Source organism: Scyliorhinus canicula, chromosome 2 (assembly GCF_902713615.1).
Source record: "Scyliorhinus canicula chromosome 2, sScyCan1.1, whole genome shotgun sequence".
Classification (NCBI taxonomy): Eukaryota; Metazoa; Chordata; class Chondrichthyes; order Carcharhiniformes; family Scyliorhinidae; genus Scyliorhinus; species Scyliorhinus canicula.
This window is the reverse complement of record NC_052147.1, coordinates 116,031,444-116,045,585: the sequence shown is the minus strand read 5'-3', so window position 1 is coordinate 116,045,585 and position 14,142 is coordinate 116,031,444. Positions and strand designations below refer to the sequence as shown.

Below are 14,142 nucleotides of genomic sequence, written 5' to 3'. Positions count from 1 at the left end.
CCATGCTAACTACATACTATTCGGTATGTGGTCAGTATAAAGTAATTCTGCCACTTGATCAATATGTGGCGATTGCACCCCTAACAGCACTTATATGTGCCTACACCAAATTAACTGTAGCAGTTTAAATAGGGAACTTATTGCCACCTTCTCAAGAGGAATTAGGGATGGGCAACAAATGATGATCATGCCAGCTATGTCCACATCCCATGAATTAAAATTCTAAACAATTTTACAGTTGTTTCAAATCTTTAAACTCACCCCCCCCCCCCAAAAAAAAATCCACCCCGCATAACACTTCACCGTATTGGATTCAGTTCATGTTCTGGTAATATGTGGTAAGTAACCTTTGCGAGGACAAACCAGTCACAGAGACTGTCATTAACCTCAGAATGAATGCCCCAGTCCACCTCATTGCCCTGCCACTAGCACCTCACCAGGAAACCATTTTCAGAAAGTGGTGAAGGGGAAAAGCATATGTTTGAATGATTGTTCAGTGCACAATTGTAAATAGCTGGCAATGCCCTGAGAGCTATAACTCTGGCTTTGGTCTCCAACTCTTTGATACACATGAGTGAATGTTTTACTTTGTGACTTGATGCCAGATAGCAACAATTTTATACAATGCACATTATTGATAGCAGACCATTTCAATGCTTTGATTTTATTCATTGAACCAAGACATTTGCTCTGTGGCACTCATGCCCAGAACCAAAGACTGTTTAGTTACCTATTGGGGAAGGGGAAGCGACAGAAACAAAATGGTACTGTTTTAAAGGAGGTCCAGGAACAAAGTGATCTGCAGGATTCACAAACACGTGACTGCATAGGTTTTCTCCGGGTGCTCCCACATTCCAAAGATGTGCAGGTTAGGTGGATTGGCCATGATAAATTGCCCCTTATTGTTGAAAGATGTGCAGTTTAAGTGGGTTTATACGGTTACAGGATAGGGCAGAGGAATGGGCCCAGGTAGGGTGCTCTTTCAGAGGGTCAGTGCAGACCTTTTTTTCTATAAATTTAGAGTACCTAATTCATTTTTTCCAATTGAGGGGCAATTTAGCGTGGCCAATCCACCTACCTTGCACATCTTTTGTGTTGTGCGGGTGGACAGTGACCCAGAGCTGGGATCGATCATGGGATCTCGGCGCTGTGAGACTGCAGTGCTAACCACTGCGCCACTGTGCTGCCAGGATCAGTGCAGACTTGATGGGCCAAATTGCCTCCTGCACTGTAGGAATTCTACAAATCCTTGAAGTTGGCAGGCAGTGGCATAGTGATATTGTCACTGGACTAGTAATCCAGAGGCCCAGGGTAATGCTCTGGGGATATGGGTTTGAATCCCATCAGGGCAGATGGTAATATTTGAATTCAATAAAAATCTGGAATTAAAGTCTAATGATGACCATGAAACCATTGTCGATTGTGGTAAAGACCCATCTCGTTCATTTTTTTCTAACAGTAACGAATGTCAATGTCAAACCCCATATCAATAAAAATGATCCCATCCTCCCACCAAACCCCCAAACATTAGCCGCATATTAACATAAACAAATGACAAAAAAGGAATCACCCATAGTCACCATTAACACATACAGTCCTTCTCTCTCTCTCTCTCTCTCTCTCTCCTTCCCCCCCCCCCCCCCCCCCCCCCCCCCCCCCCCCCCCCCCCCGCGCAATGTTTTAGAATTAGAACATTACAGCGCAGTACAGGCCCTTCGGCCCTCGATGTTGCGCCGACCTTAGAAACCACTCTAAAGCCCATCTGCACTATTCCATTATCATCCATATGTTTATCCAATGACCATTTAAATGCCCTTAATGTTGACGAGTCCACTACTGTTGCAGGCAGGGCATTCCACGCCCTTACTACACTGAATAAAGAACCTATCTCTGACATCTGTCCTATATCTATCTCCCCTCAATTTAATCGGCCACCCTTCCCTGGAAAAATAAATTGGGTATCTAAATTTATTTTTAAAAATAATTACTTGTACTAGCTTTTTTTATTCCAGATTAATTTATTAAATTTAAATTTCCAGCTGCCGTGGTGAGATTTAAACTAATGCCTCCAGATCATTAGTTTGGCAAGTGGATGACTAGTTCAGCAACATTGCAACGATGCTGCCAGACCAATGCTCTGGTGATACCAGTGTTGATTTGTACAGCAAAGCACCTGGATCAAAATAAGATCTTGAATGGGTGACATGTCAGTAGACATAGTGGTTCTTCAGCACATTCCCTGTGTTTGGAGCCAGTACCTAAAGAAATCCAGCAGCATAAATTTGATGCTAGTTTGGGCACACATACAAAGGCACTCTTAAATAACATCCAGCAGTGTGCTGAAGTGCTTGGATGCGAATCTAAAACCTCATAGTAATCCAGAAGTTGATTCTAGGATCAGAGCTTCTGAGAAGCAGAGTGTTTCTGAGAGTTTGCTGCATAAATCAGACTCTTTTAACCCCTCAAAGAGCCGGCTCATCCTCGCCCTTGTAAGGTGCGCTCTATACACCACCTTCAGCTGTATCAGCCCCAAACTCGCACATGAGGTGGAGGCGTTCACCTTCGGATCACCTCACACCAGAAACCCTCCTCCATACCCTCTCCCAACTCTTCCTCCCACTTTGCCTTGATCCCTTCTAGCGGTGCCTTCTCCTCCTCCAAAATAGCCCCGTAAACCACCAATACTACCCCTTCTCCAGTCCCCCTGTCGTCAGCACCTCCTCCAGCAATGTGGAGGCCGGCTCTACTGGGAAGCCCTGTATCTCCTTTCTGGCAAAATCTCGAACCTGCATGTATCTAAATATTTCCCCCTGCTCCAGCCCATACTTCGCTCCCAGCTCCTTCAATCCTGCAAAACGACTCCCAGACATCAAATCTTTTAGTGTCCTAATTCCTTTCTCCTCCCATCTCTGAAAATTTCCATCCCACTTCCCTGGCTCAAATCTATGGCTCCCCTGAATCGGCATTTCCCTTGACCCTGCCCCCAACCCGAAGTGCAGGCGAAACTACCTGACTCACCTGGTTCATTAATGTCCTTTAGGGAAGGAAATCTGCTGTCCTTACCTCAGTTTTGCCGACATGTGACTCCAGACCACAGCAATGTGGTTGACTCTTAAATGCCCTCAGGGATGGGCAACAAAATGCTGCCACAGCCAGCGACGCCCACATCCCATGGACGAGTCATCAAGCTGTTTATTTTTTTAAAAGAGAACCTATGGCTTTATTAATAGGGGCATGGAGTTCAAAAACAGAGAATTTGTACTAAACCTTTATTAATCATTGGTTAAACCTTAGCTGGAGTGTTGTATCCAATTTTGGGCACCATGTTTCAGGAACCTTGGGGATGTAAAGGAGATTTACGATAAGGATACAGGGTTGAGGAAATATAAAATGAGTCTGGTGAAGTTGGGATTACACTCCTTGGGGTGCAGAAAGTGAAGATTTAATAGTGTTCAAAATTACTAGGGGTTTTGATAGAGCAATGGAGGAGAAACTGACAGCTGGGTTGATAACCAGAGGATGCAGATATGGGGACAGAAGTACCACAGCGAAGGTGAGGGGACAATTTATGATGACTGAATGCACTGCCTGAAAAGGTAGTAAAAGCAGATTTAGAAGTAAATTGTAAAATACTTACTTGGAAAGAAAATATTTGTATGACTGGAGAAAGAGCAGGTGACTAAGATTAATTGGATAGCTATCAAAGAATACAGACAGGATGTTCTGAATGGATTCCTTCTGCGTTGTGTGATTGTATAGTGTGACATTTTAAAATATTTGATTTCAGATGGAAATTCTATGTGAACACCAGCAATTCCGGGTCCAGGTGGATGGGCAGCGGCTTTTTGATTTCACACATCGCGTTCAACAACTACAAAAACTAACTGCTTTAAAAATTACAGGTGATGTTCGACTGACAAAAGTAGTTTGATTTCTGTAATAATAGTTCTCAAGAAAAGGCAACTTAAGAAGCAGGTGGTTTTACAGCTTTGTTAGGTATTTTAAAATCTGCAGACTGTCTGATCCTGCACCAACTGGTCTTCCGGGCAGCAGCATAAAGTTTTTCAAACATTGGAAAAGTGTGCTTTTAAAAAAAGGTTAGCAGCATTTGTTCAAGACAGTTCTGTGCACTGAGCTTTTTCAGCAATTGAATTTGATTTTTACATTGCAGCAGCAAATTGGACCTAGTTAAGAGCTTTCTCCTTTCTGTAATTAAATATTTTGGATGTTCTGAACTTTGTCTGCATTTGTTCTTTTGTTTACATCACACTGCAAACAGTCAGCCTTCCCATTGCTTTAATATTGGCTTTCTGTGTCCAACTTTTTGGAGTATGTCAAATAACATTTTCATGTGCAATAAAGGATATATTCCCCAACACTTGTCTTACCCTATCAGTGTTTATCCCAAACAGCTACTTATAAAGCGGACAAATGGCACTGAACATTTGTCGCCATCATTTTAGGCACCGCTTAGACATTATAAAGTCAGCCGGCCATCTCAACAGCTCAAGCAACAGTAGTAACTTCCAATTAGCTGCCATTAAGCCTAACCTCCCTCCAGCCCTCAGTTGCCTTGTGAATGCCTACTTACTGCAAGTTCTTACCGGCCTGCTGAGCAGGACACAATTTTAAACTTTGGAAGTGTATTTGTTCCCCTCATTGGGGTTAAATATAATCCAGCTTAAAAACAATGAATGGAGGTGACATATTCCAGCTCCTTTATAGGATGAGAGAGTACATCCAACCACTTCACCCTACCATCCTACAAAAGTCTGATGGCTACAGAACTTTAATCTCAATAAGGCTAATCATCTGTTTTCAGCTCATAATTCTGAGTCACGCTTTTTCACTTCCACTATTCTTTTTCTAAAAATATACTCTACAACATTTGTAAAAGTATATTACATAACAGTTCAAATTCGATCTTTACATAAAGTGCAATACAGATCAGTTTATTTCAGTACCATGCGTAAGGTACTTCAGTACAATGCATAAGGTACACTTACAGGTCATATTTACAATGTGCACTTACATTTCATATCAAACATTCTGTGGCGCATACAGCCAAACGGATTTGAAACGGTTTCCAGCCCCTCGGTATACTGTGACAGGAGGAAATTGGACAGTAGCCTTTCTGCATCGAGCCTTTGTGGCATCAGCCTCAAGCTTTAGTGTATCCCTCAGCATGTAGTCCTGGACTAGGAATATGCCAGTCTGAAATGTTTTGTCATCCTGAGCTTCTGTACCTAGAAGACCAGCAAGGTTCAGGCTGACCAAAAGAGCGTCTTTCACAGAGTTGATGCACCCCTGAGAACAGTCCGTACAGTGCAGCGTCCTACAGTCTGGAGCTGCTTGGAATATATCTCAACAAAACTACATCTTTTTCCATACCTTCTTTGCAAAGGCATATTCCAGAAGATGGTGGATGACAGTCTCTACCCCACTGCACCCTTGACAGCAGCGCGCGGACACTGTGCGACATCCAACATGCAGGAATAATCTGACAGGGAGGGTCCTCCTCACCATCAGCCAAGATAAACCTTGATATTTGTTCAAAAATTCTGACAAAAAAAAGACCAAAAAAAAAAAAGTTCTGACAATGATGAATTCTGACAAATGAGTTTGACAGTCTGTTCAGGAAACCATCCAATAGGATCCACTCTCTCCTTTTCCCGCAGAGCCTCGATGACGTTATGTGCGGAGCGCTGCCTGATGGACTTGTGGTCAAAGGTGTTTTTCTGCACCAACTTTTCCACAGGATAGGTGGTAATGCACGGGTGTTACGACCAGTGAGGACACCTGTCAGCACTCATACCTTTCTTTCTCACTCATTGATTGGTCATAACACAATTTTTTGTAATTTATAAGGATGAAAGAACTAATATCTGTGCTGAACCATTTGCATGCTGATTGCGAAGAACCCAGTATGACAGACTTTCTTGGATTTAAGTACAAAGGGGCCAGTTTTTATTGAACTAAAAATCCACCCGGGTACAGATAAAAATATATTTAGAAAGGTAAACCCGTATCTTGACCTTCACAGCAATGCACACACACAACCATGCAAGATGGCAAGCTGTACTATATGAGATTCACGGCTGAGGCAGATTTTTCCCATGGTGGTCTTGAAATTCCGGCATCACAGAACCTTTACAGTACAGAAGAAAACGATTCGGCCCATCATGTCTGCACTGCCTCTCTGAAAGGGAATTCTACCTAATCCCACCCCGCTGCCTTATCCCCGTAACCTTACATATTATTTACTTTCAGATAGCAATCCAATTCCTGTTAGAATACCCCGATCAAACCTGCCTCAGGAACCACCCTTTCAGGAAGTTCTATTGAGACTGGATGAAAGTTATATTCCTCACATCACTTCTACTACTTTAGCCCATTATTTTAATTTGGTGCCCTCTAGTTCTAGATGTACTCTTGAGAGGGAACATTTTCGTACTATTTACGCTGTTTATACCCCTCAGGATCTTGAATAGCTCTTATCAGGTCTCCTCAAACTTATTTTCTCCAAGAAAAACAGACCCACCTCTTCTCATAGCTACAGTCATTTATCTTTGGAACCATTCTCATGAATTAGATTATAAATTGATTATTAATAGAAGAGTCCCTTTATTAAATAGAGTGATAAGAGCATTCAACAGTAAGTTATTGTTAGAAGTCATGGGCACAATTCACTGGAAAAAACGCAAAGTGGAGTTTGGGGCACATTTGGCGGTGTGTTTAGGAAAGATGCAATGCTGAACTTGAGACCATTATTCAACAGCACTGAGCCATTTTTTTGGATCTCGGGGAGTTTATCCCTGTTGCGGCCACACTTTGTATGTTTTCCGGCAGAGATGGCATGGGGATGGGAGCAGTTACATAAGTTAAATTTGGCCCGGTTAGTTGTGTTATGGGTCAGTGTTTAGAGAACCCCAAAGTGTATCATGGAGTTCACCTGACCTCCAACTTTTAATAGATTGTGGTTATGGGGAGCACACGGACCAACCTTACAAGTTGATGCAAACAGCGAACTAAAGTACTTTTAAATTAAAACAATGTTTATTTATGAAATCAGTTAACACTTTATAAACCCACAGTAAACATCTTAACAACTATCAACACCAATCATCCCCACAGATACAATATTCTATAAGTAACGCTTAATCTTTCCTTGCAACATCCATAAGACAAAAGACCCGTTTTAACACAGAGATCAGGTTTAAATTTTCTACTGGGAGCAGTTATCACTTTGAAATCAACCAAATGATCTGGGGACAGTCTTTAGATTGCAGAGAGATCCTTATACAGCTGCTTGCTTTTCCTGCAGCTATCCAGCTCTCAAATCAAAACTAAAAACACCCTGTAGCTGCCTGCTCAAAAGCGTAAGTGAAAGACAGGCAGCCCAGCTCCACCCATTTTCTGACATCACTGCAGCTATCTAACAAACACCCATTTCTTAAAGATACACCCACTACAGCTATTCTATAAACACCTACTTCTTAAAGGTACTTGCACATGACAGTTCAACAAATGAAAGAGGACTTTCAGAGGGGGCACATGCTCCCGTTGTCACTGGCGGGGAGGGTACAGTCCGTAAAAATGACGGTTCTCCTGAGAATTTTGCCTCCCTATTTTTATACCGAAGGCTGTTTTTGAGCTGGTGAATACGGTGATCTCTGGGTTTGTGTGGGCGGTAGAACTCCGTGAGTAAAGCACGGTAGCATTGTGGATAGCACAACTGCTTCACAGTTCCAGGGTCCCAGGTTCGATTCCGGCTTGGGTCACTGTCTGGGCGAAGTCTGCACATCCTCCCCGTGTGTGCGTGGGTTTCCTCCGGGTGCTCCGGTTTCCTCCCACAGTTCAAAGATGTTCAAGTTCGGTGGATTGGCCATGCTAAATTGCCCTTAGTGTCCAAAATTGCCCTTGGTGTTGGGTGTGGTTACTGGGTTCTGGGGATAGGGTGGAGGTGTTGACCTTGGGTAGGGAGCTCTTTCCAAGAGCCGGTGCAGACTCAATGGGCCGAATGGCCTCCTTCTGCACTGTAAATTGTATGATATGGGAGTGGAGGGAGCGTCGTTTTGGGCTCCAATTTGTGGTAATCACCGGTTTATACCAGGGAGAATGGATGGGGGTTTTGGAGGTGGCAGAGAGCAGGGATTGAGAGGCTGTGGGACGTGTTTATTGATGGGAGCTTTTCCTGTTTGGAGGATCTGGAAGTGGTGTTTGAATTGCCAGGAGGGAATGGGTTTCGGTATCTGCAGGTAAGGGATTTTATGCAAGGCTAGGTTTCGACCTTTCCGCTCCTATCGCCGCAGGGGATACAGGACAAGGTAGTTTTGAAAACGGGGGTGGGGGAGGGGAAGGTATCGGAAATCTATAAAGAACTTATGGAGTGAGAGGAAACCCAGTTAGGTGAGCTAAAACATAAATGGGAAGATGAGTTGGGAAAGGATCTGGGAGGATGCCCTGAGCAGAGTCAACGTGACCTCATGTGCCAGGCTCAGCTTGATACAAATTAAGGTGGTTCACCGGGTACACATGACGGTGGCCCGGATGAGCAGGTTTTTTGGGGTGGCGGACAGGTGTGTGCAGGTGGGCCCGCAAATCATGTCCACATGTTTTGGGCATGTCCGAAGCTCAGGGGATTCTGGCAGTAATTTGTGGATGTCATGTCCACGGTACTAAAAACGAGGGTGGCGCCGAGTCCAGAGGTGGCGATTTTTGGAGCGTCGGTAGACCCGGGAGTCCAGGGGGCGAGAGAGGCTGACGTTTGGGCCTTTGCTTCCTCGGTAGCCCGGAGACGGATCTTACTAGCGTGGAGGGACTCGAAGCCCCCGAAATCAGGGGTATGGGTTAGTGACATGTCTGAGTTTCTCAGGCTTGAGAAGATTCAGTTCGCCCTGAGAGGATCAACGTTAGGATCCGTTCGGATGTGGCAGCCGTTTATTGACTTCTTCAGGGAAAACGAAACTGTTAGCAGATTCAATAAAGGGGGGGATTAGGGAGTAAGGGGGAGTTGGGCTACTTTTGTCTAGCTTAGGTAGGAACAGTGGGAAATGGAGTATCTCGCCCCCTGGATTCCCGGGTCTACCGACGCTCCAAAAATCACCACCTCTGGACTCGGCACCAGCCTCGCTTTTAGTACCGTGGAAATGACATCCACAAATTCCTGCCAGAATCCCCTGATTCAGTATTACGTACTGAATTATGTTTACATTTATACTTGTATCTTGTTAGAAAACCATACATGCCTTAATGAACTTTGTTAAATATTCCACCCAGGGCTGGACTCAAAGACCAGGGGTGTAGCGATCTTGATCAATAAACAAGTGGCATTCGAGGCAGGGAGAATCGTGTCAGACATGGGGGGTAGGTACCTAATGGTGAGTGGGAAGCTGGAGGGGGTGTGGGTGGTACTTGTGAATGTATATGCTCCGAATTGGGACGATGTGGAATTTATGAAATGAAAATCGCTTATTGTCACGAGTAGGCTTCAGTGAAGTTACTGTGAAAAGCCCCTAGTCGCCACATTCCGGCGCCTGTTCGGGGAGGCTGTTACGGGAATTGAACCGTGCTGCTGGCCTGCCTTGATCTGCTTTCAAAGCCAGCGATTTAGCCCAGTGTGCTAAACAGCCCCTGGTGGGTGTTAGGTAAGATCCCAGACTTAGGAGTCACATAACCTGATCATGGGGGTAGATTTTAATAGTCATTGATCTGGAATTGGACCGGTCAAAATCCAGGACAGGGAGGGTGCCAGCCACGGCAAAGGAATTGAAGGGGTTTATAGAACAGATGGGGGGAGTAGACCCATGGATGTTTGCAAGACCAAGGGCGAAGGAGTTTTGCTTTTACTCCCATGTCCACAAGGTATACTCTCGCATTGACTTTTTTGTTCTGAGCAGGGCTCAGTGGTGGTGGATTCTAAGTACTCGGCAATTGCAGTGTAGGTTCATGCCCCACATTGGGTGGATCTACAGGTTAGTTTGGAGACAGTACAATGCCCGCTATGGAGGCTGGATGTGGGGTTGTTAGCGGACAAAGCGATCTGTGGGCAGGTGAACAAGTCCATCCAAACCTACCTGGAAACAAATGATACGGGGGAGGTCTCTGCAGCAACGGTTTGGGAAGCTTTGAAGGCAGTGGTCAGAGGGGAATTAATCTCGAGACGATCCCACAGAGAAAAGGCGGAACAGGCTGAGAGGGATAGGTTAGTTGAGGAGATACTCCAGGTGGACAGGAGATACTCGGAGGCCCTGGACGCAGGGCTACTGAGGAAGCGGCGGCGGTTACAGGTGAAGTTTGGGCTGTTGACCACAGGGAAAGCGGTGGAACAGCTGAGGAAGGCAAGGGGGGCGATTTATGAGTATGGGGAAAAGGCAAGCAGAATGTTAGTGCACCAGCTCAGAAAAAGAGAGGCGGCCAGGGAGATGGGGAGAGTAAAGAGTAGAGGCGGGAAAACTGTCCTGGACACAGTGGGGGTGAATGAGATGTTTAAGGAGTTATACAGCAAATTATATGATTGGAACCCCCGGCTGGGGTGGAGGGGATGAGGCGGTTTTTGGGTCAGTTAAGGTGAATGAGAATCTGGTGGAAGGGCTGGAAGCCCCAATTGAGATTGAGGAAATAATTGAGGGGCTGGAGGGCATGCAGTTGGGCAAGGCCCTGAGGCCGGACGGCTACCCGGTGGAATTCTATAAGAAGTTTTCAGAGATATTGAGCCCACTGCTGGTGAGGACATTTAATGAAGCAAGAGAGAAGGGAGTCCACCCCCCAACAATGTCGCAGGCCTCTATTTCATTGATACTGAAACGGGAGAAGGATCCGGAGCAATGTGGGTCATACAGGCCAATTTCTCTACTGAATGTGGACGGTAAACTGCTGGCTAAAATACTGGCCACAAGGATAGAGGATTGTGTCCCGGGGGTGATAGGGGAAGACCAGACGGGATTTGTAAAGGGCAGGCAACTCAAGGCCAACGTTCGAAGGCTTTTAAATGTCATTGTGATGCCTTCAGAAGGAGGGGAGATGGAGGTGGTGGTAGCGATGGATGCGAAGAAGGCATTTGATCGGTGGAGTGGGATTATCTGTGGGAGGCGCTGAGAAGGTTTGGGTTTGGTGAGGGCTTCGCGGTTGCTCTATCAGGCACCATTAGCGAGTGTGCGTACGAACTGGCTGAGATCGGGGTATTTTAAACTACACCGAGGGACGAGGCAAGTTGCCCCCTCTCCCCGCTACTGTTTGCTCTAGCTATAGAGCCACTGGCCATGGCGTTAAGAGCCTGTAGGAACTGGAAAGGGCTGGTTCGGGCGTTGGGGGGAGGGAGGGGGGAGCACCAGGTCTCGCTTTACACAGATGACCTGCTCTTGTATATTTCAGACCCGTTGGGAGGGGATGGGGGAAGTAATGCGGATCCTCAGGGAATTCGGTAATTTTTCGGGGTATAAATTGAACATGGGGAAAAGCAAGATGTTTGCGATCCAGGCAAGAGGGCAGAAGAGACTGGGAGAGCTGCCGTTTAGAATGGTAGGAAGGAGCTTTCGATATCTGGAAATCTAGGTGGCCCAGGAATTGGAGGCACTGCACAAGTTAAGCCTTTCCCGGCTCGTAGAACAAATGAAAGATGACTTCAAGAGATGGGACTTGCTCCCGCGATCACTGGCGGGGAGGGTACAGACTGTGAAAATAACTGCCCTCCCCAGATTTCTGTTTGTCTTTCAGTGCCTCCCCATCTTCATCCCGAGGGCCTTTTTCAAGCTGGTGAATGAGGTTATTTTGGGCTTTGTGCGGGCGGGTAAAACCACGCGAGTGAAGAAAGTGTTGCTGGAGCGCAGTCAGGGGGGGAGGGTGGGTTAGTGCTGCTGAACCTTTGCAATTACTACTGGGCGGTTAATATAGCCATGATTAGGAAGTGGGTAGTGGGGGAGAAGTCGGTATGGGAGCAGATTGGGGTGGCATCATGTGAAGACACCAGTTTGGGAGCAATGATATCGGCATCTCTTCCGTTCTCGCCGGTCCGATATTCCGCAAGTCCGGTGGTGGTTGGGGCTCCGAGAATTTGGGAGCAGTGGAGGAGATATAAGAGAGATATAAGATATAAGGGAGCATCGGTTTGGACCCTGATTTGTCATAACGATCAGTGTGTACCGGGTAGGCTGAATGGTGGGTTCTGGATATGCAAAGGGCAGGAATTAGGAGGATGGGGGATTTATTATAGACGGGAGCTTCCCCAGCTTGAAAGCCTTGGAGGATAAATTTGAATTGCCAGCAGGTAATTGTTTTAGGTATTTGCAGGTGCGAGACTTCTTGGGAAGGCAGGTTCCGGCCTTCCTGTTGCTGCCACCATGGGGGATACAGGACAGAATAGTCTCCAGTACCTGAGTGGGAGAGGGGAAGGTATCAGATATTTACCAGGAACTTTTGGATGCGGAGGAAACTCCGGTGGAGGACCTTAAGGGCAAGTAAGAAGACGAGCTAGGAGGAGAGATAGAGTCGGGTCTGTGGGCGAGTGCTCTAAGCAGGATTAATACATCCTCATCATGTGCCAGGCTTAGCCTGATACAATTCAAGGTAGTCCACCGGGCACACATGACGGTGGCCCGGATGAGTAAGTTTTTTGGGGTAGAGGATAGGTGTGCGAGTTGCGCAGGAAGCCCAGCAAATCATGTCCACCTGGTTTTGGGCATGCCCGAAGCTTAGAGGGTTTTGGCAGGGTTTCGCTAAGGCAATGGTCTTTGCCTCCCTGGTAGCCTGGAGACGGATCTTATTAATGTGGAGGGACTCGAAGCCCTCGAGTGTAGAGACCTGGGTTAGTAACATGGCTGGGTTTCTCAGTCTCAAGAAAATAAAGTTTGCCTTAAGAGGGTCAATGGTTGGGTTCACCTGGAGGTGGCAGCTGTTCGTCGACTTTCTTGGGGAAAATGAAAATGTCAGCAGATGCAGAATTCCAAGTGAGACGGGGGGTGGGGGGCTGGATTATTGTTTTATGGTTGGGATGTGTGAAGATTATGATAGGGGGGGAATGTTTATTGTACCATGTTTATGTCGCTGTTATTATTATAAAAACTTGCAAATACCCAAATAAAAATATTTTTTTAAAAATAAACTTTGTTTAAAAAAAACGTTTTCCTGAGCCTGGGCCGGCGGGGCCCGGATGTGAGCAGGCCGGCCTCCCGCGTGGTGTCGGTTATTGTCCCAGGCGCAGAGAGAGAGGAAGATGGCTGGCGGGAAAGCTGGGAAGGACTCAGGAAAAGCCAAGGCTAAAGCAGTTTCCTGCTCTCAAAGAGCAGGGCTACAGTTTCCTGTAGGTCGTATTCACAGGCTTTTGAAGACTCGTACCACTAGCCATGGATGGGTGGGTGCTACAGCTGCAGTGTACAGTGCAGCCATCCTGGAGTATCTCACTGCTGAGGTGCTGGAGTTGGCAGGAAATGCATCAAAGGATCTGAAAGTAAAACGCATCATGCCACGTCACTTGCAATTGGCTATCCGAGGTGATGAGGAACTGGATTCGCTGATCAAGGCAACCATTGCTGGTGGTGGTGTGATTCCTCACATCCATAAGTCTCTGATTGGGAAGAAGGGACAGCAGAAAACTGCATAAAGCCCAGTTTTGAGCCCTACCCTCTTCCTCCCTACTGTCGTACTGTAATTTGGACAGAAGAAACCTGGGGATACTTGGCATATTTTTTTTTAAAAGAGTAGTTGAAATAAAATGGGAAGAGTTTTAGGAGCTGACTTTAGTGTTCACTATAATCTGAAAGACCTGTTTGTATGTACTACGGTTTGGACTTGTAGCTGTATGACAATATAACTAGAACAGCGGTTTGTCAAAAATTAGGTAACGCAAGTGTGTTTTATACAATAAAACAATTCATAAAACCATTTTATAAAAAAACAACGTTTTCCGGCATAGGGGAGCTGAAGTCACCAGCAGGACCAGCTTCTTGCTGACCGGGGTGCCATTTTGAAAGGCTGCCCCGATCTCCACACATGCCATTTCGGGACCACCTGCTTTCAGGATCCCCACACCCCCACCCCCAACCTTTCTGCAGCTCCATCAAACATCCCTTTTCTTGTCATGGACCCCCAGGCCCTGACTGTTGGCAGTGCTAACCTGGCACTGGCACTTTGGCAGTGCCAGCCAAA

The 14,142-nt window shown here is 46.1% G+C and overlaps 2 protein-coding genes across 3 annotated transcripts in view; both read left to right on the top strand.

Moving 5' to 3' along the window:
* si:ch211-10a23.2 (uncharacterized protein LOC567812 homolog) overlaps positions 1-4,235 on the top strand; it is a 79,416-nt gene extending 75,181 nt beyond the window's left edge. For both annotated transcript variants that reach the window (XM_038785597.1, XM_038785589.1), the window contains exon 4: positions 3,788-4,235. In XM_038785597.1, coding sequence (XP_038641525.1) covers positions 3,788-3,931 — 144 coding nt within the window. In that variant the 3' untranslated portion in view covers positions 3,932-4,235. The remainder of the gene's footprint in view (positions 1-3,787) is intronic.
* Positions 4,236-13,167: 8,932 nt separating this feature from the next.
* On the top strand, positions 13,168-13,692 carry LOC119957473 (histone H2A.V-like). Its single transcript, XM_038785564.1, has one exon. It carries the CDS (start codon positions 13,211-13,213, stop codon positions 13,595-13,597), a length of 387 nt encoding a protein of 128 aa, XP_038641492.1. The 5' UTR covers positions 13,168-13,210; the 3' UTR covers positions 13,598-13,692.
* The last annotated feature ends 450 nt before the right edge of the window (positions 13,693-14,142 follow it).